Here is a 22,727-nt window from a genome sequence, read left to right on the forward strand (position 1 = left end):
TTCTTGCTCATCTCACCTCCTTTTCTAAGACTCTTCCCCTCACTCTTCTCTCTCCAGCCTCTCTATTCTCCGAACTCCTAGATGTTCACTCCACACTCCCACTCTGGAATGCTCTCTCCCTGATACACACATGGCTCACACTCTCATTTCCTTCAGGCCTCGGCTCCAAGGTCACCAGAGGCACCTTCCCTGAACACTGGGTATGTAATAGCACCAACCCCTTGACTGACCCCGGCCACTACTATTTTTTTCATTCATGGCACTTCTGTTTCTTGTCTGTCTGTCCTCACTAGAAGATTCCTTGAGAGCATGGTATCATCTGTTTTGTTCACTGCTTATCCTCAGTGCCAGGAACAGGGCCTATATATCAATATAAGAACCCCCAGTAAATACTGGTTAAATGAATGCTTCTAAATATACTCACTGAACTAGGAAACCTGAAAGTCATACATCTGTAGATTTCCCCACGCTCATTTCTAGGTATGTATTTGCAACAGCAGCTTTCTCAAGAAATCAGAAGCATCTAAAGATTTCGACCTAGTGACTGACCAATTGCTCACCACCAACTCTCTTTCTTAATTTCTTTTCTTGTAAAAGTTGAAACTGACATGATAGTTTTGGTAGCAGCCGTGGGAAGGTCAAATGCCAACTTCTGTCTTTAAAGATGTTCTACAAGAATAACCTCCCTCTGTGGCCAGTCCCAGTGCATGCCGAGCTGACCGACCTCTGCTGCTGTGTTCCATCCTTAAGCCACAACGCACTAGGCCAAAGCAACAGCTCAGAGTATCAAAAACCCTGAATGCAACACTGTAAAAACCCTATGGTGTTTGTAACAATAAAACATTGGAAAAAATATTCATCGCTAGATGAATGGGTAAATCGCGTGGATATATTTAGTGGAATACTGGATAGCGGTTACAAATGGAAGAGTCAGATCTCTAAAAATGACGTGACTGTATCTCAAAAATGGTAACAAAAAAAGCAAGTTGCACAATGACATAATTTATCAGAATTTAAAAGACATAAAATACCACAGGTTGTGTCTTTGCAATTTTCATAAAAGATGTTACCTATGACATGGAGCAATGACAAAATGCTAACAGTGATTAATTCTTAGTGGCAAGTACACAGCTACTTGTCATACTGTTCTTTGCTCTTTACTGTGTGTCACACACGCACACACACGCATTCGGATGGGGAAGGCGGGTCCGTTCTCTGCGGGGAGCAGCCGACCCTGCCTTCCTCAGCAGAGGATGTGCCCACGGCAGCCAGGACCATACCTGTGGTCAGACGCTTGCAGCTCTGCTCGGCCGTAATACTTGAGGGCACCAGGAGACCAGGCGTGTCTGACTTTGGTGTCAGCGTCCAGATCGTTGTCTAGAAGGTTGAGTTCTCCAGCTACTCACAGGGATTCCAATCAAGAGACACACATACAACACAAAATTGTATCAACATACATAAATGCCGATTACAGACACGTGCACCAGGGAGCCGCGTCACGGACCGCCTCCTGTCTCAGACTCAGTCGTTCTAACCCCTTGGGCTTGAAACCCTGTCAAAGTGACCTTGGGGCCTGGGGTAAAAACTCCTCCCCAGCGGGCAAACTGGGTGAGAACACAGAAATCGCTGCTTCGGGGATTTTGCCTCAGGCCCACGGGAAACAGGAGATCTGCAGCTCTTTGTACAGCAGGAGATGCAGAGACAAAGAACCTGAAGGCATCCAGCCTCCTGCATAGATGTCCACAAAAGTGATCTGAACAAAAATGCATCTTCTCAATCTGCAGGTGAGATTTCTGGGCTTTGAAATCTCAGCATCCGTCTCACCAGAAAAGCTTAGCTGTTTATGTATTAGTTTATAGGCATTCAAATTTTAAACAAACTGCACTTCCTAGCTGGGTATCAATAATTGTTCAAAACATGATAGACCACTAATTGATAAAAAAAAAACAAAAAACCAACTCTCATCTTTCCTGTGTCTTGCTCATATTTGATTTGGAATTGGGGCTTTAAGCAGATAAGAGTTCAGCTGAACAAAATGGGCTGGAAAAAAGGCATGAGTGTGAGAGGCAAAAGTGCCAGAGAGGAAGAGCTGTAGCCTCTCTCCTCATCCCCGCCGGGAACAAAAGGTGGCAGGGTGGTGTAGGGGGACAGCCATGAGGCAGGGATTGTGGGAGCCAGGAGCAGAGTCTCTAGAAAGAAGCCAGAGGGGAGCTCCCCCAAAATACAACTCCCGAAGCTTAGGGCTAACATCTGGGATGACTTTTGTGTAGTTCTGGGTTATCAAGAGAATTGTTATTTATAACAAAGAGCGCTGGACTAAAGGAAAGTGATCTTCCTTCTATGGCACTGATCACTTGCCCCCTTCCAGCTCTGAAAGCGCACACATCTCAGGCACCTGTTCTGTCAAAAGGATGCCTCTTCCTCCACCACAGGACCCTGTCCGTCCAGGCCGGGGTGCGGCATTTGTCACTTGTGTCGTAGGCAGCAGAGCCAACGTCATACTTGTAGGTGGGTCCAAAGTCAATGGTGCCTTCGTGAAAGTCTTTAAAAATCTGTTGGGAGAAGAAGTCACAGGACCATCTTAGTTCTCCTAGAGCATGTACGTTACATGCCAATAGAAGGCACGTTCCAGAGTGTTTTTTATTCCTAAAGTAACAGAAGCTATATCATATTTGCAAATATGTCAAAAACTGGACATATGTGTGCCTTTTAATTGGCCAAAAAAATGATGATTATCACTTTGTTCTGCTGACTTACACACCATTGGGTCTCCAACCAACCTCAGCACCCGATCTGTCACACGCCTGCTTGTCAGCGCCCGGGTGACACTGACAGGCACAGGCCGAGGGGAACGCCTGACCCAGCCCCGGCAAGGCCTTGATCCATATTTGTTAACAAAACCAATTGGGTAAAAAGCAGCCCAGAGCTGAAGTCCGGCTCTCCTCCGTCTTCACTTAGCCCTGGTCCAGCCCTGATGCTGCGGGAAGACCCGGGAACAGACATTCACTCAGCGCCCGAGGGGAAGGGTGTGGAGAATACTGGCAGGAGGAAGGAAGACCGACCCTTTGCAGGAAGGAGTGGTGTGGCTACTCTGCCCTCTGGCCACCCCCAGCGACCCATGTCACTGAGGGGGGACGACAGAAAACCTCGAGGAGCATCCAGATCTCGCTGCAGGAGGAGCCTTAACCTCCCTGCCTGCACCATCTAACCCGCTGCATTTTCACCAGGTAAATGGAATTTAGCTGCGCCTCCCTCCCCTCAGCCTGTCCTGCTAGGAAGCAAACAGGCACCAAAACAACAAACAGTTTCACGTGGAAGAGAAGAGAAGTTTTGAGTCATGTGGAGGCCAGCCAGTGTGACCCTGAAGAACTGAGGACAGATTCTATAGTTGAATCTTCCCTATTACATCATGGCCTAAGGAGGCACTAAAAGACCACACCAGGTCAGGGAGGGGAAGTCTCACTGGAAGCGTGACAGTCTTGGGCTCTGTCATGCCTCTGTTTACTGACTGTGTGACCTCGGACACGTTGTTTGACCTTGGCCTCAGTCTTCTTATCTATAAAATGGGTGTGATACCTAATCTGTAGAATGGTCTTGAGGATTATGTGTACAAATTGGCATGTAAAGTGTATTAGATCTTGTTAGTGTATTTAATTAATTTATTTGTTAGTATGTTCACTAACAAGAAACAGAGATACCACCACAATAAAATGTTTTGAGCAGAATCTAGCGTGTCACTTGCTGGTTTAGCGTACCTGACACACAGCCGTCCCTGCGAGCGTCACCCTGAGTACAGGGCACGTGGACTGCGTACATCACACCCACCAGCCTCACCGGCCACGTGCTCAGATGCTGACATGCGGCTGTCTGAAGCAGCTTGGACTCAAACTGAGCACAGCTGGACCAGGGCTCAGCTTGTGCGAAGCAGGAAGGGACAGCTGACCCCCCTCCAACCACAGAGCGTGGGCAGAGAGGCTCCTGTCGCCCTGAGCTCCTGCGGTGGCTGACGTGTGTCCAGTGTCCTTTCATAGAGCAATGGCCCCTCTGGCCATGAGAAGACACAGACCCTGACCGTGGCCACGAAAGGAGGAACAGGACGTGAGTGTGCATGGACGCTCACGTTTCTCTAACTTCTTACGCCAGACGCCTTTTTTTTACCATTATCAGAATCAGTTAAATTCACGCATGAAGCTTAATTCGCGAACGCTAGCGTGTACATTTAGCAGAAGCTATTCCATGTTGGAGCAGGTGTTAAAAACTATTTTAAAAGCACAACTTACTTTTCCACTTGATTTCTGTAGCTGTAGCTGATCAAATTCCAGGAGCTTCTTCCAGTCTTGGCGTTTCACAAAATAGAAGACTTCTTCGTAAGTGAGATCAATGCGGTAGTTGAAATCGCCGCACCAAAACACATAATCGTGAGAAAAAATGTTTCTTCCCTAAGTCATAAAAAAAAAAAAAAAAAAAGATGATTCGGCCCACTGCAAGGAAGGTGGGAGAAGGGAGAAAAATAAACTCACTGTACAGATGATAAGCAGATGTGTTTTTCTTAAAATGTTACTTAAGAAGAAAAGTCTGCTAGAGCATCTCATTTTTCACTAATCCCATAAACCTATTGAGGGACTTTCACGTGGCTTAATTTTTAAATTTTAAATAGTGTTTTCGAGTGGTTTGGAGAAAGCTCCAACTCTAACAGAGAGAGCATGACTACCGATATTGGTATTTACTCTGCCGAGCGGATCTCCACCATCAGGATGTACCCCTGCTTTGTTACGTCTGTATCCTAAGAAGAATTGCCCAAACATTCAGCATTAGGAGAATGAGGTTTAAGAAAATAAGTATTAATGCTCAGGACACGCAACTTCGTAAAACCTGGTGGATTTCATACACTTTCATCCTGTGATCCTCCAGCTCTCTCTCTCCCCCCTCCCCCATCTTGCCCCAGGCAGCCCTGGAGAGCTGTGGCATCTTCCCCTCCCTTCCCCAGGAATCACAACAACAATAGCAGCACGGTATCAGCTGTCTACAATGCTGGGCTCTGTTCTGGGGCACACTGTCCTCCCAGCAGCCCTGTGAAGCACACACTAATGGCTCTCTTATAGATTAAAAAAAAAAAAGTTCAAAAACTTTGCTGAAGGTTACACCGCTAGTACATGATAAAGACAAGACGTGAACTCAGATCTGCCAAGCTCCAAAATCTGTTCCTGCTATACAAAAGACTGAAATTATCACAGCCAAATAAAATAAATGTGCAGAGCTGCACTGCCTAATAGAACACTCCGTAGCGATGGAAATGTTCTCTACCCGTGTGGTCCAAAACAGGAGCCACCAGCCACGTGTAGCCATCGAACACTTGAAATGTGGCCAGTGTGACCGAGGGATTTTTAGTTTTATTTAATTTTATTTACTTTACATTTAAATAGCTACTTGTGGCTAGTGGCTACTCTACTGAACAGGTACAGAGTATTAACTTACAGGTACCGTCAATATTTCTGTTGAAAAAAGCTATAGTATAAACCCTTTAATTATTTTAAATGTGTCCCATGTTTGCTGCTTTGAAATAGCACTTTTTAAGTGAGAAGGGTTGGACTTTTCTTTTTTTTAACTACATAGACACTGGAAGAGCTCCGTGACCCAGCCCAACCTTGTCTCAGGCATGGGCAGAATGTGTGGCAGGAACGGCTAAAGTCTACCCTCACTGCTGGGAAATAGGTGTCTGCACCAGGCTGAAGGTGTGCGGGACCATCATCTTTGCACAGAAAGGAAAACATTCAAATCTGAATTTGAAAAGATCCCCCGGCTTCAGAATGAAAACCTCTGGACCACCACTAGAGGGCGGCATGACGCATGGTACTGGCAACCACGAGACCGTACCAGGATCCAGAGCTCCTGAGCCAAGAATTCACTGGTTTCAAAAACGTGTTTTCTCTTCTGAGCCACAACAGAATGTATGTGTGAGTCTCAAGAAAACCAAGTCTTATACTGGTTGGGTTCAAATGTTCTTCACCAACCTGGACAAAGCATGGACGCACTGGTTTTCTTTCCCCATTCCATACAGTTGAATTAGAATAAGAAAACGCAGGGCACATCAGGACATTCAGGAAACGCACAGAGATACAGGAGGCAGAACACTCCTGGGCCGGACTCCCTGCTCACCGCTACTGCAGCACCCCTGGTCATATCCCCGCCGCCAGTGCTGAGCCCCCAGGAACAGGGACCCTCCTAGTATCGCCACCGCCTGCCCGTATTATTAGCAGCTCAGAAAACCGTGCGTGGGGCTGACCCGAGCAGGGGGGCCTCACACGCCTCTGCCATGCTGCTCACCGTCGGGAAGCTCAGCCTCTGGGTGATCTCCCTGTAGTCCTCGTTCCTCTCCTTCACCTGGGACTGCCCGGCCGTCAGGTGGCTGCACACGAAGCAGAAGCTGCTGCTGTGGAACCGGAAGCGGATGGCCACGGCGCCCTTGTTCCCCGCCTTTCCCCCCATGCCCGTCTTCACCGTGTCAATCGCCACGTCCCTGGAACAGAGAATGCACACGCGGGGGGGGGGCCTCTCAGGGGCTCCGAAGGAAAAGCACGAGCAGCTTTGCTACAGAGAAGATCCGGGCGGCGGCGCGAGGCTCGCGGATCTGAGACCCTCAAAAGCCTCAGCTCAGAGGCCGGTCCACCCCTTCTTCAGCGGCCAGGCCGCACAGGGACAGCGGGACTGCCATCAGCTCCGCATCGCTCCTGACCCTCCTCTCATCGTGGGCAGCCGCCCTGTGGGAGGGCTGGAACATCCTCTCCACGGCCCCAGCTCCGAGGTGCTCACGTAAGCACCCCACAGAGCACCGCGGAGCTGAATCCCCTCCACCCCGGCCCTCCGCGTCCGGTCTCCCTGCTGCGGCAGAAGCAGCATGGACTTCCCCGCCCCCGCCCCCGCCCCCATCCCACCCGGCTCCTCTGCAAAGTACAGGGCATGCCATCAGGTAATCAACACATTTTAAAAAACAGGAACCATCCAGTTATCTATGCTGGGCTGGGCGGGTGGTTTCCAAGCAGACGCCTGGCATTAAAATGCCAACTCACAATGCACACAGGTGAGTGCGTAGGTCCACAGGACCAGGGGCCGAAGCCTCCGCCTGCTCCCTGGGACTGTCACCCAACGGACAAGGTACAGGGATAACCTGCCAACAGTGTGCGAGCTTGAGGCTAAAGGGACACACAGGTGGTGGGACCTTAGTTGGCACCTGGGAAATCCGGAGCCCCTCGGCATCACTCCCTTCCTCACGTTCTATCTCTGACCTCTACCCTAACCTCACCTTTACTCTGACCGTAACTGACTTCTACCCACTCACTGTGGACACTGCCAGACTGTCACAGCAAACAACTGGGGGACACAGACTTTAACAGTTCCCAGAGGTCATAGAAGAGGATTATGAGCACAGAGCACAGTCTTGCTCTCCAAGTATCTCTTTGTCTGGTATCGGCAAAGAGAAAGACCAGAGGACGTTCCAACAACATGAATGAGACCAGGGAGTAATGTGAGGCTATGAGACAGTTGAGGGGAAAGGGGTGCTCCTCCCAAACCTTAAAACCCCCACGCACGCACACATGCACACACACACACACACAGACACGCACGGGCTTTCCTAAAAGACACGCTTTTCCTAAGCTTTTTCCCTTTCTGACATTCACGAAGCTGTCACTTTGGAGACCCAATAACGGGGTGACAGTGGTAGAGGCTTTCTGCCCACGCATCTTACTTAGAATTCTTTTAAAAAGAGACAAAAGAATTGGCATTTCCTGATGAGTCACCCAGCTCTTGGTCAGAGGTTTCCTGTCTAACATTTCAGCAAGGAATCCCTTTCCTTGTGCAAAACTGAGCCCGGGTGACGAGGATCACGAAACACTCTTTCTAAAAAGGGTCCAGCTTCCTGAGCTAGAAGGTTCCCACTGTGGCTTTTTAAATGCTAGACAATATTCTATTCAGCTTGGTTTTTCCTTGGGGGTTTTGTTACATTTATCTAAAATAATGGCAGGTCCTGATTCCTGTGGCAGGAAGGGGGTGGGGGGAAGGAAGTCAGAATCAAACAATCCCGTGTTCCCCCAGATGTTCGTAAGCGAAATGTTCTTACCTGATGAAGGGGACGTGGTACGGACGTACAAAGATATAAAGACAGACGCCCACCAGCTGTGCCGAAGTCAAGAGAATATACCTATGAGAGCGTGAGATGGCTTTCTGAAGCTGCTCACCCCACATCTTCCTGTTGGTGGTACTGGAGAAAAGAATGATGTTGTTTAGCGTGAGCTGGAAGCAGGCTCTCCCACCTATAAACTCCTCTAGCCCTTAGTTGGTTCTTTATTGACGTCATGCTGCCTGCGCGCTCCTGCATTAGTGCCATGTGAGCCTTAATCCCTGCAATGGGCTATCCGCATATTTCTGATTGTGTTGTACACATCAAACATGTGCCCCACCCAACCCCTGCCACCTGAACCCCAGCACAGGGCCTTGCTCATAAGACCTATATAGAACCAGGTTTTATTATTTGTTCAGAAAGTGCCTTGAAATGGACTAGGAAAGAAAGAGTCCAGCTGACCTCACACCAAGTGTTAATCCAGTGGTTTTCTTTCCTTTGTACTGGTTTCTTTCTTACACTCGCACAGCACACAGGAAACGTGAGTCAGCCCCCGCCCAGCCCGGCCCATGCCCTCGGGGCTCACACATGCCAGCTCGCAGTGAATCACTGGACACGTGGCCGAGGCAGCCACGTGTTAGTACAGAGCCTAACCCCCCCCCCCTTCCTTCTATTTCCTTAATCAGCAAAGAGAGAGGAAGGGAGAGGCGTATGTCTGTGAGGACGAGGCGGGAGCAGTCAGAAGCGCAGAGGCTCCCGGCTCAGGATCCCACCCCACCACGCCTGGCCGCCTACCTGGCGTTGACGATATTCCCTGCGCTCAGTTCCACCATCTCTTCAAACCCCACGGCAAATATGTCAGCTGGGCTGCTGTCATCTGCAGAACAAGCAGGAGACGAAGGAAGTCAGACCCACGGAGGCCTGTGCTGGCCGACTCGTGGGCCGGCCGTCCCACGGCCTGGGTGACGCCTCCAGACCACGTGGTGAGCTCCACGCGCCGACCTCCCTCCAGCTCCCACTGTGCCCACGGCTTTTCCCTGGCTACATCCTGGGCGCGTCACTAACCTCTCCAAACTCTGCTGCTTGCTCTGCAAAAGGGACGGTAGCGGCCACCTCGCAGGGTGGTCGTAAAGCGTAAATCGGAGAACACATGTAGACTGCCTGGACCGATAACTTCCACACGCAGCCGACCCACCGCCCCATCCAGACCCTAAGTTGCCAGGGGGCAGCACTGGCTCATACTTGTTTTGTGTCCCTCAGTACTTTTCACAGCGCTGGGCCAGCCTTGCCGGGATCATGTCTGACTGTGGTCCTGTCCCAGGGCACTGTTGTCCTGATGGTCAGAGAAGGGGACATCCAGCCCTGCTTGGGACCCGCTCTGATGAACTCTGCCCCAGAAATGCCTGGTTTACAGGAAGCACGGCGAGCAGAAGTGCTGCTCATCGGTTCTCTCTTTGTCCCCTTTAACAGGGAATCTTAGGTTAATAGAGCCCTGCAGCCACCTGCTGCCTGCCTCCAGATGTGTCCTGACACTCAGCTGCCTGAGGCATCCCAGCGACTCCGAACAAGGTACTCGAGCTACCCTGCCCCCAACCCCCTGCCACATGCAGACAGCGCACAGAGAGCGGGGACGGGGCTCTGGGCACCGTCCCAGACAGCTGTCGATCAAGGTACGTAAGCAGAGCTGACCCCGCCCTCCACCGCACATCAACAGGCAGGGAACCCGACCACCACGAGTCTTTCCAGAATCCAAGTGAGCGGGAAAAAGCAAAACCCCTACACAAACGCTGACTGGAGAAAAAGTACATGTTCGAATCATGAGTTCTGAGGCCATTAAATATTACCTTGCACGATATAAGACAAAAGGTGAGGTGTCAACCTTGGAATTGTTTTATTCTTAAAAGGTACACAGGGAATTAATTCCCTGGCAGTCCAGTGGTTAGGACTCCACACTTTCGCTGCCGAGGGCCTGGGTTCGATCCCTAGTCAGGGAACTAAGATCCCGCAAGCCGTGGCCAAAAAAAAAAAAAAAAAACAAAACCAACCGTGTCTGTGGTCTAACTTTCCACAGAGCTTTCTAAACATTCCAAGGGGCAAGAAGGCCAAATACCCAACTTCCCAAGTCCACCTGCGGACGAGGTGAGACGGCGGCCGGGGGTCTGCACCTGCCGCCCTGTCCCGGCCACGCTCACCCTGGGATCCAGAGACTCCGGAAAACACGGGCGCATCCAGTAGCCAGCCAGCCAGCTCAGCGGTGCCCAGCAGGTTGCTCCTGAACTGCTTCCCGCCATTCACATTCCAGGTGCCCACGGCGACGCGCACCGGCTTGAAATTCGTGAACTCCGCCTGGCGCTCCGACATGGCTCGCAGGATCCTGGGAGTCACTGCTGGGGGCACAGAAAGGGCATGTTTGCACCCCAATCCCCACGCACCCCCCCAGAAACATGGCCAGGCTCTCTGTCAGAGGGGGATGCACGATCCCATCTATACGGACCAAGGGATGCTCCTTATAAAGGTGCTAAGAGGCTAAAAACCACCCACAAACGCTTTCCTATGGCACTTCTGCCATAACGTCCCCTCCACACCCTTCCCCCAACAGAGCCACAGAGGCTGTGACATCAGATCACAGGGACTCTCATCCTCGGCGGTCACTCCACGATCTCGTGGGAATTTAACCAAGGGGACACTGCAACTTTCCATATTAAATATATACACACGGAACTTTAAGGGTCTGACACCCATCTTTGCATTTTCCACCTTCCAATCCGTATGCCTGAAATGTTTTGTTTGTTTTACCTCAGACTTAAGCCTTTAAAAAATCATTACTCTGAGCCAAGTCCCTCCTCTAGATAGCCAAAATACAGTCCATTTTTTAAACTAGGGACTTAGCCCAAATATCTATCACATTTACTTTGCTATGAAATAAGACTCACTGTACTACTCAGAGCTTCTTTCCACATTTATTGAGCTGGCCTTGTTTCCAGGGTTGACACAAATGTCACCTTGGATACCAGAAGCCAAATAGGAGTTCCCCCAATGATGGAAGAAAAAAAAGTAGAAAAGGGGTATGAAGTCATTTTAAGCATGGGCAAACTAATTTTTCAAAAACACCAAAAATTTCTAAACCAAGAGTTATACATTTTTATAAGGAAAAACACTGGGTCTCCCCTTCTTTTCCATGAGCCCTATAATGTTTACAGGCTCTACGGGATAAGATGCCACTAAAATTTTCCCAAACAAACCTCTAGCTCACTTATATGTGGAATCTTACACACACACACACACACACACACACACACACACACACACAATGAACTCACAGATACAGAGAACAGTTGTCAGAGGTTGGGGTGTGGGTGTGGCGAGGTGGGTGAAGGTGGTCAAAAGGCAGAAACTTCCTGTTAAGTAAGTCCTGGGAATATAATGTACAGCGTGGTGACTACAGTTAACAATACTGTGTTGTATATTTGAAAGGTGCTAAGAGAGTAGTTCTTAAAAGTTCTCATCACAAAAGAAAAAATTGTAACTATGTGTGGTGATGATATTAACTAGAGTTACTGTGGTAATGATTTTGAAACATATACAAATATCGAATCATTATGTTGTATACCTGAAACTAATGTAATGCTATATATCAAATATATCTCAACTCTAGAAAAAAGAAAAAAAGAAACCTCTAGCTATTGAGGGAACCATGACAGTCTTGCCCCTGAGGAGTGGAAGGTGTCCTCATCCCTGGGAGATTTCTACAGGGTCCTGGGGCCGGAATAGAAACAGGAGGCCACCCTCATGGAAGACTCCCCCACAAATGATACCTGGCAATGGGAACAAGAACCCTTTCAAGCTGAGAAAGATTCCTGGATGAGTTAACACTCAAAGACATTAACTCTGACCCCTGTGAACCCCTCTCCACTTCTCCCCGCCTCTCGGTTTGGAAATGGTGCAAATTAAGAAAGTAGAAGAGTGAGCTCTCACGTGAGTCCAGAAAGCACCGGGAACCACAGTGACAGCTGGTATTGTGGACACATTTTTATCTTCTGTATATTGTGGTGTCTGACCTTCTGGCTGGGGAGAGACTGCCCCTCCCGGGGCTAAGCCAACTCTCAGACTCAGCCAGAGCCTGTTACACGCACACAAGCCACCCAGAGCCGTACCTCCTCCTTCTGGCCGGCACACCCCGGAGGTGATGTTCCTCTGCCTTAATCATCCTAGGACCAGGTCCCATCCAACTAGAGCCCATCCTTAGCCCAAAGCCCCCACGGTTACTCAAACTAGCCAGTCCTACACCTTGCCCAGCCTTCCCTATGGAAACCCCAATAAAGGCTGTGGCCTAAGTGCCCTTCTGCCTCCTGACCACCCTGGCATTCTCCATGTGGTCCCGAGTGGCATTTCTAGGACCTGTGAGTGCATTAACTGTTTTTTCCTGAGCCTCTCCTCTGCCTCCTCGTGCGGCTGCACCCGGCTGAGCATCTCCTAAAATACGAAACACAGCGGCAAGCTGCTTAGATCAGCTGGTCAGACCATGCGACTGATCACGCTGGGGCCGTAATAGAAACAGGAGGCCACCCCCATGGAAGACTCCCCACAAATGAGAGTTGGCAATGGGACCAAGAATGCTTTCAAGCTGAGAAAGATTCCTGGAGGGGTTAACATTCAAAGACATGGACACTGTGAGAACAGTCAAGGATCAGATCTGAGCACAGCAGCTCCCTCCCGCTGCCCCGCAGCTCAGGGGGGCGCCTGCCACCCACCATCTGGGATGACGTGAGGGGTGGGAAGGCTGGCACCCCCCAACCACCGCCCTCTGGATGGCAGGGCAGCCGGACGCCTCCCCAGGCGGAGCGGGAGCCCCTCACCCAGCAGGGCCTGGTTGTCCAGCAGCATCCTTCCTTTGTCCGCAGACTCTTCAGCGTAGACGTCCCCGACCAGCAGCAGCTTGATGGCCTCCTGCTTCACCCCGTCGAAGAAGTTGGACTGGATTGTGCGAGACACAGACCGGGCCCCGTCCTTCAGCTTCCCCACCTGCCACGGGCCGGACGACAGGCCGTGAGAGGGGCCTGTACAGGCACCACCCGCCCCCCGCCCCCCGTGGCCTGCCCCTACCTTGGCCTTCCCTTCCAGGGCCCGGCTGCCCGTGAACATCTTGCTCAGGCTGTGCCCGTTCAGAGACCACATGGCTTTGAAGGACTCCACGAATCGGTCGGCAATGGGCTTTGAATTCAGCCCTAGGCTCTCAAGCTGCAGGTGGAGGACCTGGGAGAGGAGGGGACAGCGGTCACCAACTTCTCACCCGGAAGCTGCCCCCCAGACGCCCAGGGGACACCACCAGGCGCCATCCCCGTGAGTTCCTCCTCAGAGGATCGCTGTGGGTGACTCTGTGCCCCCCAGAGGACAAGGCACCCTCGCAGCAGAGAACGGGGCTTCTACAGCTCACCCGACTTTATCTACACTTCACCCAGCCCTCCTCTGACACCCTCCCCCACCAATACTACCCGCAAACAGGACAGCAAGGGATGGACGGCAGGCAGCGCCAGGCAGCGCGGACCCCACTCCTCCTCCCAGCGGTGAGCCAGGAGAGGCCACCCAGGCAGCAGACCACAGGCTTCAAATGCCCTCCCAGGCTTCAAACCCAGCCTCATCTCAGGCGGTCTCACCCCCCCTTCCTCTAGGGGAGCATTCACAATAATCACTACCCACGGCTGCCGTTTCTCCTTTGGGCCATGGTAGCACCTTTGGGCCACCATGTCTGGGGTGCATTCCAAAGAGCATGTGAAAGCGTGCCTGCGATAGGCCAAAGGCACATCACGGTATCGGCAAGCCAGCTACCCAGGGAGACCTCTCTCTAGACGCCGGACACATCTCTAGATGCCCTCCCCACAGTGGGAACGTCAGCCCAGCGAGGCCTCCCTCATCCTGCCGACAAGGGTGCTGAGCCCCGCCCGTCCCCCTGAAGGCACAGGACAGGACACAGATGGCCCGAGAGACAGACCTCGAGGGCAATGAAGCTCTGCACCGTGTTGGTTCGGTCCAGGCAGTCGAGACAGTTCATCCGCAAAGTGCCTTTCTGAAAACTTCGGGAAACAACACACACAAGTTACAAGTTCTGCTGGAAGGAGCACTGGCCGTGGCACAATGGCCCATCTGAGTGCAGGCCCCCAAGGAACCTCGTCCCGAGAAAGAACCCCCCACCTCCTCCCTGGTAGGCCGCCTGCCAACTAGAGCCCACCCGGGCAGCCCAAAGCCACCAGAGTTACTCAGCCCGGTGGATCCTAAGCTGTTTGTCTTTCCCACGGAAACCCCAGCGGGGCCTCCGCAACGGTACACGGCGCGGTGGGTCCCAGCACTGCTGGAGTGGTGGCCAAGCCCAGAGCGCCTGCACACCAGGGCTGTTATAAATACAGTCAAATCTCGTTATCACCATAGTTACGTTCTAGAAAGTTGCGTGAACTGTTGGCGAATGACCTTGTTAGCAAAGCAGCAAACGCTGAGTCACTGCTCCTGGGGGGGCTATGTTCCCGTGAGCCTCTGCTCGCGTATTTCCATCCACTAATCAATATATAACCTTGTTTTATGTGTGTCTCTGTTTAAAGACACCTAATTTAACATATACTGTTGATTCATCCACAATGAAGTCTTGGCCATCAGCGCTGTGACTCGTGCCTGAACGAAACTTCTCGAACACACGTACTCTCTCCGTGAGGCACGTCACACCCTTCTTGGGCTTAGGACCCTGCACAGCACTTAGCACCACACCTGGGGGGCATTTTAAACAGTGAAATCTCCGACAAGATGCACAAAAAAGTGAAACCGTGGCGCCAAGCAGATGGCATGGGAACACGTGTTTGCAGGGTGAGTTGAAACAAGCAGGCCGAGCAGGGCCTGGCCCCACCTCAGCCGGGAACACGCACGGCAAGTTTCTCACTGCTCTGAGCAGGTCTGGTGAATGACCGTGAATGCTCCAAGAGTTTGATTTTGGGGTCACAAATAAGCTTTAGCAAGTGGGCAAATCTGCAAATATGGAATCTGTGAATAATCAGCATCAACTGTACTGATCTGCGGAAACCGGACTTCCTTCTCCTCCACTCTGAGCAGGGAATCTGCATCCCAGTTCCCTTAGGCAATCAGGTTTATGCCAGCTGCCCCCCTTCACTCTTTCTAATTTTCATCACAGTTCGGATGATAAGTTAGATGGTCACCATGGCTCCACCGTTTAACCCGGTCCCCGCCATCAGTACATTTTGCCAGAAAACCATGATTTATCAACTGCTCACAAAATTCACAAGCATCTCTGATTGTGGGAAGGGAAAGGAGAAGGCCAGAACCCAAGGTGCCCGATATCACCGAGGCTGCGGCCCCAGAAACTGCAAGCGTAGGAGCAGCAAGGGAGGGCACGCTCCCGGGAGAGCCCCTGCCACTCGGCAGCTCACCCGGCGGGAGGACAAGACGCAGGCGAGACTCACCGTGGACTTACATTCTCGCCCCTGGCGAACACATCAAAGTCGTCCCAGTGCAGCTTCAACTGTGGCCTCAGCAGGTTCTCCAATTTCTCTAGCTTCCCGCCTTTGGCAAACTGATGGAAGTCAAAGTTGATCATAGGCGTGTCGCCGGCGTGGCAAGAAGCCCAGAGCAGCTTCTGAAAGGGGAAGGAAGGGAGAGGGTGGCAGGGCATCTGAGCGGCCAACCGCGTCACTCGACACGGTGCAGGGCTTAGCGTGAAGGCTTACGGTGGACCCGGTGGTTTACCAGCCCCGACCCGGCAAGGGCAGCACAGAACAAAGACCCTGGGGACAAAACCACAAAGAGCATCTTGCCTGCAGAAGGTCCACCTTGGACAAAAGACAGCCAGAATGGGTGTGGCTCCCCGGGGCAGCCCAGGGCCCTGCACCAACATCACCTCCCAGAGGGCTCTCTGGAGGATGCCCACGGGGAAGGACCGCTCTGTTCTGCAGGCACCCGAGTGCCATAGGCGCACCAGGTACAGGGCAGCGCAGCAGGCTGCGGAGCTCATAATCCAGCTCCTGTTGCCCTGGTAACCAGTCCCATCCTGACAAGCCAAGACTCCGGGAGGGTGTGCTCAGAAGCGGCCAAGTCCCTCGGCAAGTCCTCCAGGCCTCCCAGTGAGGGGAGGTGCAGCCCAGTGAAACTCCAGGGTGGGGGAGACAGGGGCTCAGGGCCCACTCGGGCCCGGGTCCAGCATGTGAGCTGGACTGAAGGCGGAGCCAGACCTGAGGAAGCACGGCCAGTGGGTGCCGGGCAGGCGTGGTGCCCTGGCAGAGGTCTGCCTTCCACACAAGGAGCCTCAGCCTCTCACCAGGCAGCCCCGGGGCAAAGGATGAACCACTGCCTTCCCAGGGCACCCAGCCTCGGACCGCCAACCACACCCTCCTGTGTGGCTTCAGGTCAGACTTGTCCAGCATTTGTCCAGCCAGAGTCTAGTGACTCTGAAGTACTAGAAGGGCTTCGGGCCATCTGGTCCCGAGGACTCTGAGTGCCCGTCCCTCCTGCGCTAGAATGCAAACCAACGCGCAGCTGCCGTCATCAAGAAGGTCTTGTTGGGAAGTAGTCGGCCAAGCTGAAGCACTCACACTTGGTGGCTTCATGATCTGGAGCAAGTGCCTTGTCCCCTGTGGCCTGATAACCACGGGTCACAGGCCGGCTGCCTGTGCGTGGACCTCAGCGTGGCAGAGCTGACAGGCTGAGGGAGCTCCTTCCATGTGATACCCGAGCTGGGACCATGACCCAGGTCTCTCCAGGTAAGGTCCACCTCTTACCTCCTACCTGCCCAGGAGTCTGGTTTCCCCTACTGGGCCAGAGGCCTACAGTCATCTCCTGCCTTTCCTGCGCAGGGGCCCACCAGCTGATGGGGGTGTGCTGAGGACACCTTCTCCCCAAAATCAAGGCATAAAGGGGAAAGATTCTCGAGGGGTTTTTTTTCCCCTTCTTCTTCCTTAAAATAAGCTGCCAACATGGCTGCCAAGATGGGTGGCAGTGGAGATACTTCTGGAGCTTGTTGCCAATAGCAACAAACCAAACAGGAAAAGCAGGTCTGGCCAAGTGAAACTGGCCACCAGAAAGTCTCAGCTCCAAGCACATGGCTTTCCTAAACAGAGGGAAATGAGCACCCAGCTGGGTTCAGCTTCTACTGGCCAGGGGCCAGGACCACAGGGAACACTCTTCCCGAGAAGTGAGGTGTGACTTCAAACTCTCTCCATAAGGGGCTTCCTTGAGCTCTGAACAACCACAGGGGTTTTTTTTCCCATTCAGCAGGGAACATGGGCTGCTGGGAAAGGACTGTGGAGGCCCACAGCCCACAGCTCATTCTGCAGCTTGGTCTACAGTAGACCGGATACACGTGGGAGCACTGCAAACGGAGAGATGCAGGCGAGGTGGGTGGAGTCTTTTGCTCACTGCTCCCTCCCCGCCCAGGGTTTCTCCATGCATCTCCCTTGAACGTGTGCCGGAAGCCACGGGGAGCCCACAGAAAGCTGGACACAGGAAGCCGCTTTCAGGGGCAGCCCAGACAAGGATGGATGACTTGAAGGCTCCAAGTTCACAGGAGGAAATTATCTAGGGTTGCTTGCTTTAAACCGAGCAGGGGCTCTGAAGAGCCACTTAGGCACAAGTGCCCTGCGGGTGTCTGTGTGAACGTGCCAGAAGGTGCTGGCCAGCAGCTGGGCCAGACCAACAAGGGAAGAGGGAACTCCGGCTCCCTGAGCAGGTCAGGGATGCACGGGGTGAAGCCCAAACATATGTGTGCAAGTGCATGCATGTGTGCGTTCATGCATGTGTGTGCCCGTCCAAGAGAGCCAGGGAAAGGCCTGGCCATCCCAGGTGGTCGATGCCCCAGTGGGGAGCAGTGGAGGAAATGCAGCTGGAGATGGGAGATGCTTTGTTTGCATTTTGAGCAAATTCTCCCAACCATTGCTTTACAAAAATTAAACTTCATTTGTCAGTAGCCCAAATCACCTAATGCTGAAGCTCTGATAGAAAAAGTCTCCCCCAACATGGGGAAAGCAGGGCTGTTGTCCCCCAGTCCCCACGGAAGCCCGCCCTGAGCAGGGGCCCCTCGGCTCCCTCATTCCCTGCCCCCCCAGGCGGGGAAGCCAGTTACCTTGAAGGCTCTGTTGAGCACCTCCTCTCCGCCTCTGCTCCCCAGCAGGTTCACGACCACTTGCTTCCCATACTGCTCCTTGAGAAGCACCATGTGCCTGCAACAGAGCAGGGCCGCGCGTGATGCCATGTCCCCGCGACACACACTGACGGCCCCGCCCTCGAGGGGACCTGCCAGGCACTGGAGGTCCTGGACGAGCTGTCCCGTACGAAAGGCCAAGAGTACACAGCACATCAGACTTCTACACACACGTGGCATCGGGTGGAGGATATGCTGGACTTTCTATAAAGTCCTCCATTAAATCCAGAACAGCTAATCTGGCCTTTCATTAACAGAGCCTTATAAATGTGACGTGCCTATCTTTGAAGTTCCACTTCACTTGGTACCTTCTCAGAACTAGAAAAACTGGTAGGAGGGGAGGCATCAACCTCAGGGCCCAATTTTTTCATCTAAGTGCTGCATTTCATGATGTTTAACCTTAACCAGAACCAGAAGGTATAATGAAATTTCAGTCTTTAGGGAAATTCTTTGTATACCAGAGACTATTTTAAAATACATACATTGAAATAGCAGGGAGAGACTCTAATATTTATCTTTTACCAGCAGCTTTTAAAAAGTAACTTTATAATTTTAATACTGTTAGAAATATTTAAATGTAGTTTTTTAAAAAAGGGAAAATACACAATGCAAAAAGCAAATGTAAAATTAATCTAATACTGCAATCTTAATGTCTAAAATGAGAAAAAAATAACACACCAGAATGTTAAAAGTGGTAGAATTTTATGTGATTTTAAGTTCTTTCCTTCTTTAAACATTTCTTGTATTTTCCAAATTTCTACAATAACATATTTCTCTCATAAATGGAATTTTTTAAAGTTAATTATCACAAAAGAACCATTTTTAGCCCAATAAGAGAAAAAGGGACTCTCTTACTAACTCAGAGGTACAGCACTGCGTAGAGGAATGTGGATTCTGAAGTGGGCAGTTTATGTCCCTCTGCAGACAGCTGAAGATGAGCTGCCCGAGGGCTCCGCCCCCATGAAGAAGAATTCTCCCAGGGCCATGCTCCTGGCAGCCCTGCCCTGTCTGCATTCCCTCCCAGGAGGAGGATGCAGGGCTGGATCAAATCTGGGAGATCAGGGCCTCCTCACGGCCAGTAGGCTGTGCACCGCCCCTGGAGCCATGCTATGTGGCAGCCCCGGGGGAAGGTGCCGAAGAAACCACACGCGTGGCCTGGTCCCTCCGGGCTCTTTTGGTTCCTCCTCCCCGGAGAAGGTGCATCCTGGCCTGAGGTCTGACAGGTGCAGACAGAGCAGGCCCTGCTCAGTGGGGGAGTCTGAGCTGCTCAGCGCTGAGTGTGCCCTGTGTGTAACATGCTAATTAGGGGGGCACAGGTGGGCTGGTGTCACCAATCTTAAGGTAACTAAGAAGGCTGCAAGCAAATTTAAAGTCCAAATGAAGCTTCGGCTAGAATGATTCAAACATTTAAAAAAATTACTTTGAGAAGTATTTTATACCCATTAAGATTATTTTAAAATTAACATTTAGAGTAAAAAAAAAACAAATATTTTTAAAAGCTATTAACTATTTCAAGTACAAATTACCAAGAGTTCAGGTTAGCGATGGCTTTTCTTAAGCGAGTTGTAGAACAGTAAGTGTGTAATGATCCAATTTGTGTTTTAAAAAATGAACTATGGGGGACTTTCCTGGTGGCGCATTGGTGAAGAATCGCCTGGCAATGCAGGGGACACGGGTTCGAGCCCTGGTCCGGGAAGATCCCACATACCGCGGAGTGACTAAGCCCGTGCATCACGACTACTGAGCCTGCGCTCTAGAGCCTGCGAGCCACAACTACTGAGCCCACACGCCACAACTACTGAAGCCCATGCGCCTTGAGCCTGTGTTCCGCAACAAGAGAAGCCACCGCAGTGAGAAGCCCGCACACCGCAATGAGGAGTAGCCCCCGCTCGCCGCAACTAGAGAAAGCCCATGCGCAGCAACGAAGACCCGATGAAGCAAAAAAAAAAAAAGAACTATGTATATGCCAGAATTTTTTCTAGAATGATATATAGAAAACTAACTAACAGTGGGAATTGGGAGTTAGGGTACTTCTACTTCTTCCTTTATACCTTTCCACACTGTGACTTTTTAAAGCCTGGGAATATGTTACCTTAAAAACACAAACAAACCAGCTTAGAAATATCCTATAGTTTGGATGATCCCTTATTAACCAGGACAAATAGCTAAAGCTTCAATGCAGAAGGAACTGATAAGATAAAATAATTGCAAAGTGTTACCTGAGCATTTATGAATGAACCTTCAGGGAAACCTGAGAGCAAGTAAAAATTCCATTTTGTAAGCTGCCTTTTTGTATAAAGAACCAAAGTAAAAGGCAGATTCAGATTCCAGATTTGGGGTCCCCCGTTTCCCATGGCACCCTGGCTCCTGTACTACTGTCTGATGGGAGGAAGGACAACAGCCTTAGGATGCGGCCGGACAACCCTACCTGTCGAAAGCAGGGGCGTTGGCTTCCAGGCCTCTGTTGAGTCTCAGATGATGGGAACCCACCTAAATCAAAGAGAAAGGACACCGGTGACTCCTCCCGCCCTGCGAACCCAGTACGCGATGGCCTTCCCACTCGCCCTCTTGCTGCCAGCCAGGCCACAAGCAGCAGCCACTCGGCCCCTCCATGGCCCATTCACAGCTCAGGACGGCCGGGCCCTGAACGCAGGTCCTGCAGCCTGAGTCTGGCTCTGCTTCAGCCCCGTCCTAACTGCAGCATGGACCACGCCAGCTGGGTTCTTCTACAAACAGAAGACAAACTTCAGGGTAAGACCATGAGGCCCACATCAGATCCACAAACCCTTCTGTGGTGCAGAGGTGAGGCCAAGCCAACCGGGAGAAAGAAACCACTTCCAGCCTCTTCTGCAACTCCAGGGATCTTGACTGCCCCTAAAATCTGAGCTGTCATAACTACCTGCAAACGACTTTGCCTTATTGTTTAGAACTACCTGTTTAACACTGGCGGCTTAAAAAACAAACTTAAAACTACATATTGTTATTGCTTGAGGGGACTCTCTCTGGACAGATCTGGAAAATTTGAACGTCGAATAATGTAAGGACATAGGGAGGGTGGGAGGGAGGGAGACGCAAGAGGGAAGAGATATGGGGACATATGTATATGTATAACTGATTCACTTTGTTATAAAGCAGAAACTGACACGCCATTGTGAAGCAATTATACTCTAATAAAGATGTTAATAAATAAATAAATAAATAAATAATGTAAGGACAGCAGTGGATTATAACCTGATGAATAAAATAGGAATCCATGAATCTATACAGATGAGAGCTGGCTGGCTGGGTGGATGGGTGGATGAGTGGATGGATAGATGGATGGGTGGGCAGGTAGGTGGCTGCCTGGGTAGATGGCTAGCCGGGGGGCGCGTGCGGGACAAGGAGAAGAGAGTGTTCTTCCTTACAGAAAATACCAACTGATAAACATGGAGGGAGTGGTGGAAAATCATCATCTTATATCAATCATAGTAAAAAATTATTCAGCAAAAGTCATCCATTGACCATAAATCTTGGGGGAAGATTTGATGAGGAGCAGGATACTTGTATGGTCTCAGTGTCTCCATAAACCACCTGTTAGTTGAAAAGTAAAACATATTAAGCATAAGTGGAGAAACTGAAGGACACCTTGCCCAAGTTATCAAAACTAACATCACTAATGAGGGGCAGAGGGCCACTGGGGGCTTCCAGATGGGAAGGACCTCTGAGAAGGACACGGTCGATCAGCGTTCTGGCCAGGGATCAGTACCCTGAGCCTGATCATAATGAAACACCAGGAAACTCCCAAACGAGGAACATTCAACTTACAGAAAAAGAAGACCTACATTCTCCAAAAACATCAACGTCAGGAAAGACAGAAAGGCAGAGGAACTGGTCCAGATTAAAGGAGACTGGAAATGTGAGAACTAAATGCAGGATGTGATGCTGGCCTAGATCCTGGACTGAAGGGGGAAAGGAGCCACGATGGACACTAATTACTGAGAAAACTGATAAACCTGGAATATGGGCTGCAGATCTGATTACAGTCCTGTGCCCACGTTAAATTTCCTGAATGTGTACCTACCCTGTGGTGATGTAAGAGAATATATTTGCTCCTCGGGAAAACATTCTGAAACATTAACAAGTAGACTAAATAGATGTACGCAACCTACTCTCAAGTGATTCAGAAATAAAGCATAGGTGTGTGTGGCAAGATGTTAACATTTAGTGAATCCGGGTAATGATGTATAAGAGTCCTTTCTGCTGTTCTTACAACTTTTCTGTAGGTCTGAAATTATTTCAAGATAAAAAGTTTCTTCAAATGTACTGCTCAGTTTTGCTTGGTATTGAAGGTTGTAAAAGTGGTGTCCTTGGATTCATCCATATCATCAGATGTAGATATTACTGAACATGTGAGAAGCATTATTTTACGACCCTTAACATTGC

The 22,727-nt window shown here is 50.8% G+C and overlaps 1 protein-coding gene across 5 annotated transcripts in view; it reads right to left on the reverse strand.

The window, feature by feature from the left end:
• SYNJ2 (synaptojanin 2) overlaps positions 1–22,727 on the reverse strand; it is a 115,143-nt gene that overhangs the window by 31,231 nt on the left and 61,185 nt on the right. For 3 of the 5 annotated variants that reach the window (XR_011075041.1, XR_011075040.1, XM_068551715.1), the window contains exons 6-18: positions 20,734–20,795; positions 18,228–18,324; positions 15,577–15,749; positions 14,106–14,187; positions 13,220–13,369; positions 12,973–13,138; positions 10,309–10,503; positions 8,912–8,993; positions 8,117–8,257; positions 6,325–6,517; positions 4,281–4,439; positions 2,396–2,552; positions 1,281–1,398 (exon numbers count right to left, since the gene is read on the reverse strand). Coding sequence is in view for 3 of the 5 variants with exons in the window: in XM_068551715.1 (XP_068407816.1) it covers positions 1,281–1,398; positions 2,396–2,552; positions 4,281–4,439; positions 6,325–6,517; positions 8,117–8,257; positions 8,912–8,993; positions 10,309–10,503; positions 12,973–13,138; positions 13,220–13,369; positions 14,106–14,187; positions 15,577–15,749; positions 18,228–18,324; positions 20,734–20,795 (1,775 nt within the window). In the remaining 2 variants the exon portion in view is untranslated. The remainder of the gene's footprint in view (positions 1–1,280; positions 1,399–2,395; positions 2,553–4,280; positions 4,440–6,324; positions 6,518–8,116; positions 8,258–8,911; positions 8,994–10,308; positions 10,504–12,972; positions 13,139–13,219; positions 13,370–14,105; positions 14,188–15,576; positions 15,750–18,227; positions 18,325–20,733; positions 20,796–22,727) is intronic. The other 2 variants (XM_068551718.1, XM_068551717.1) reach the window with 2 other exon arrangements.

Source organism: Eschrichtius robustus, chromosome 9 (assembly GCF_028021215.1).
Source record: "Eschrichtius robustus isolate mEscRob2 chromosome 9, mEscRob2.pri, whole genome shotgun sequence".
Taxonomy (NCBI): domain Eukaryota; kingdom Metazoa; phylum Chordata; class Mammalia; order Artiodactyla; family Eschrichtiidae; genus Eschrichtius; species Eschrichtius robustus.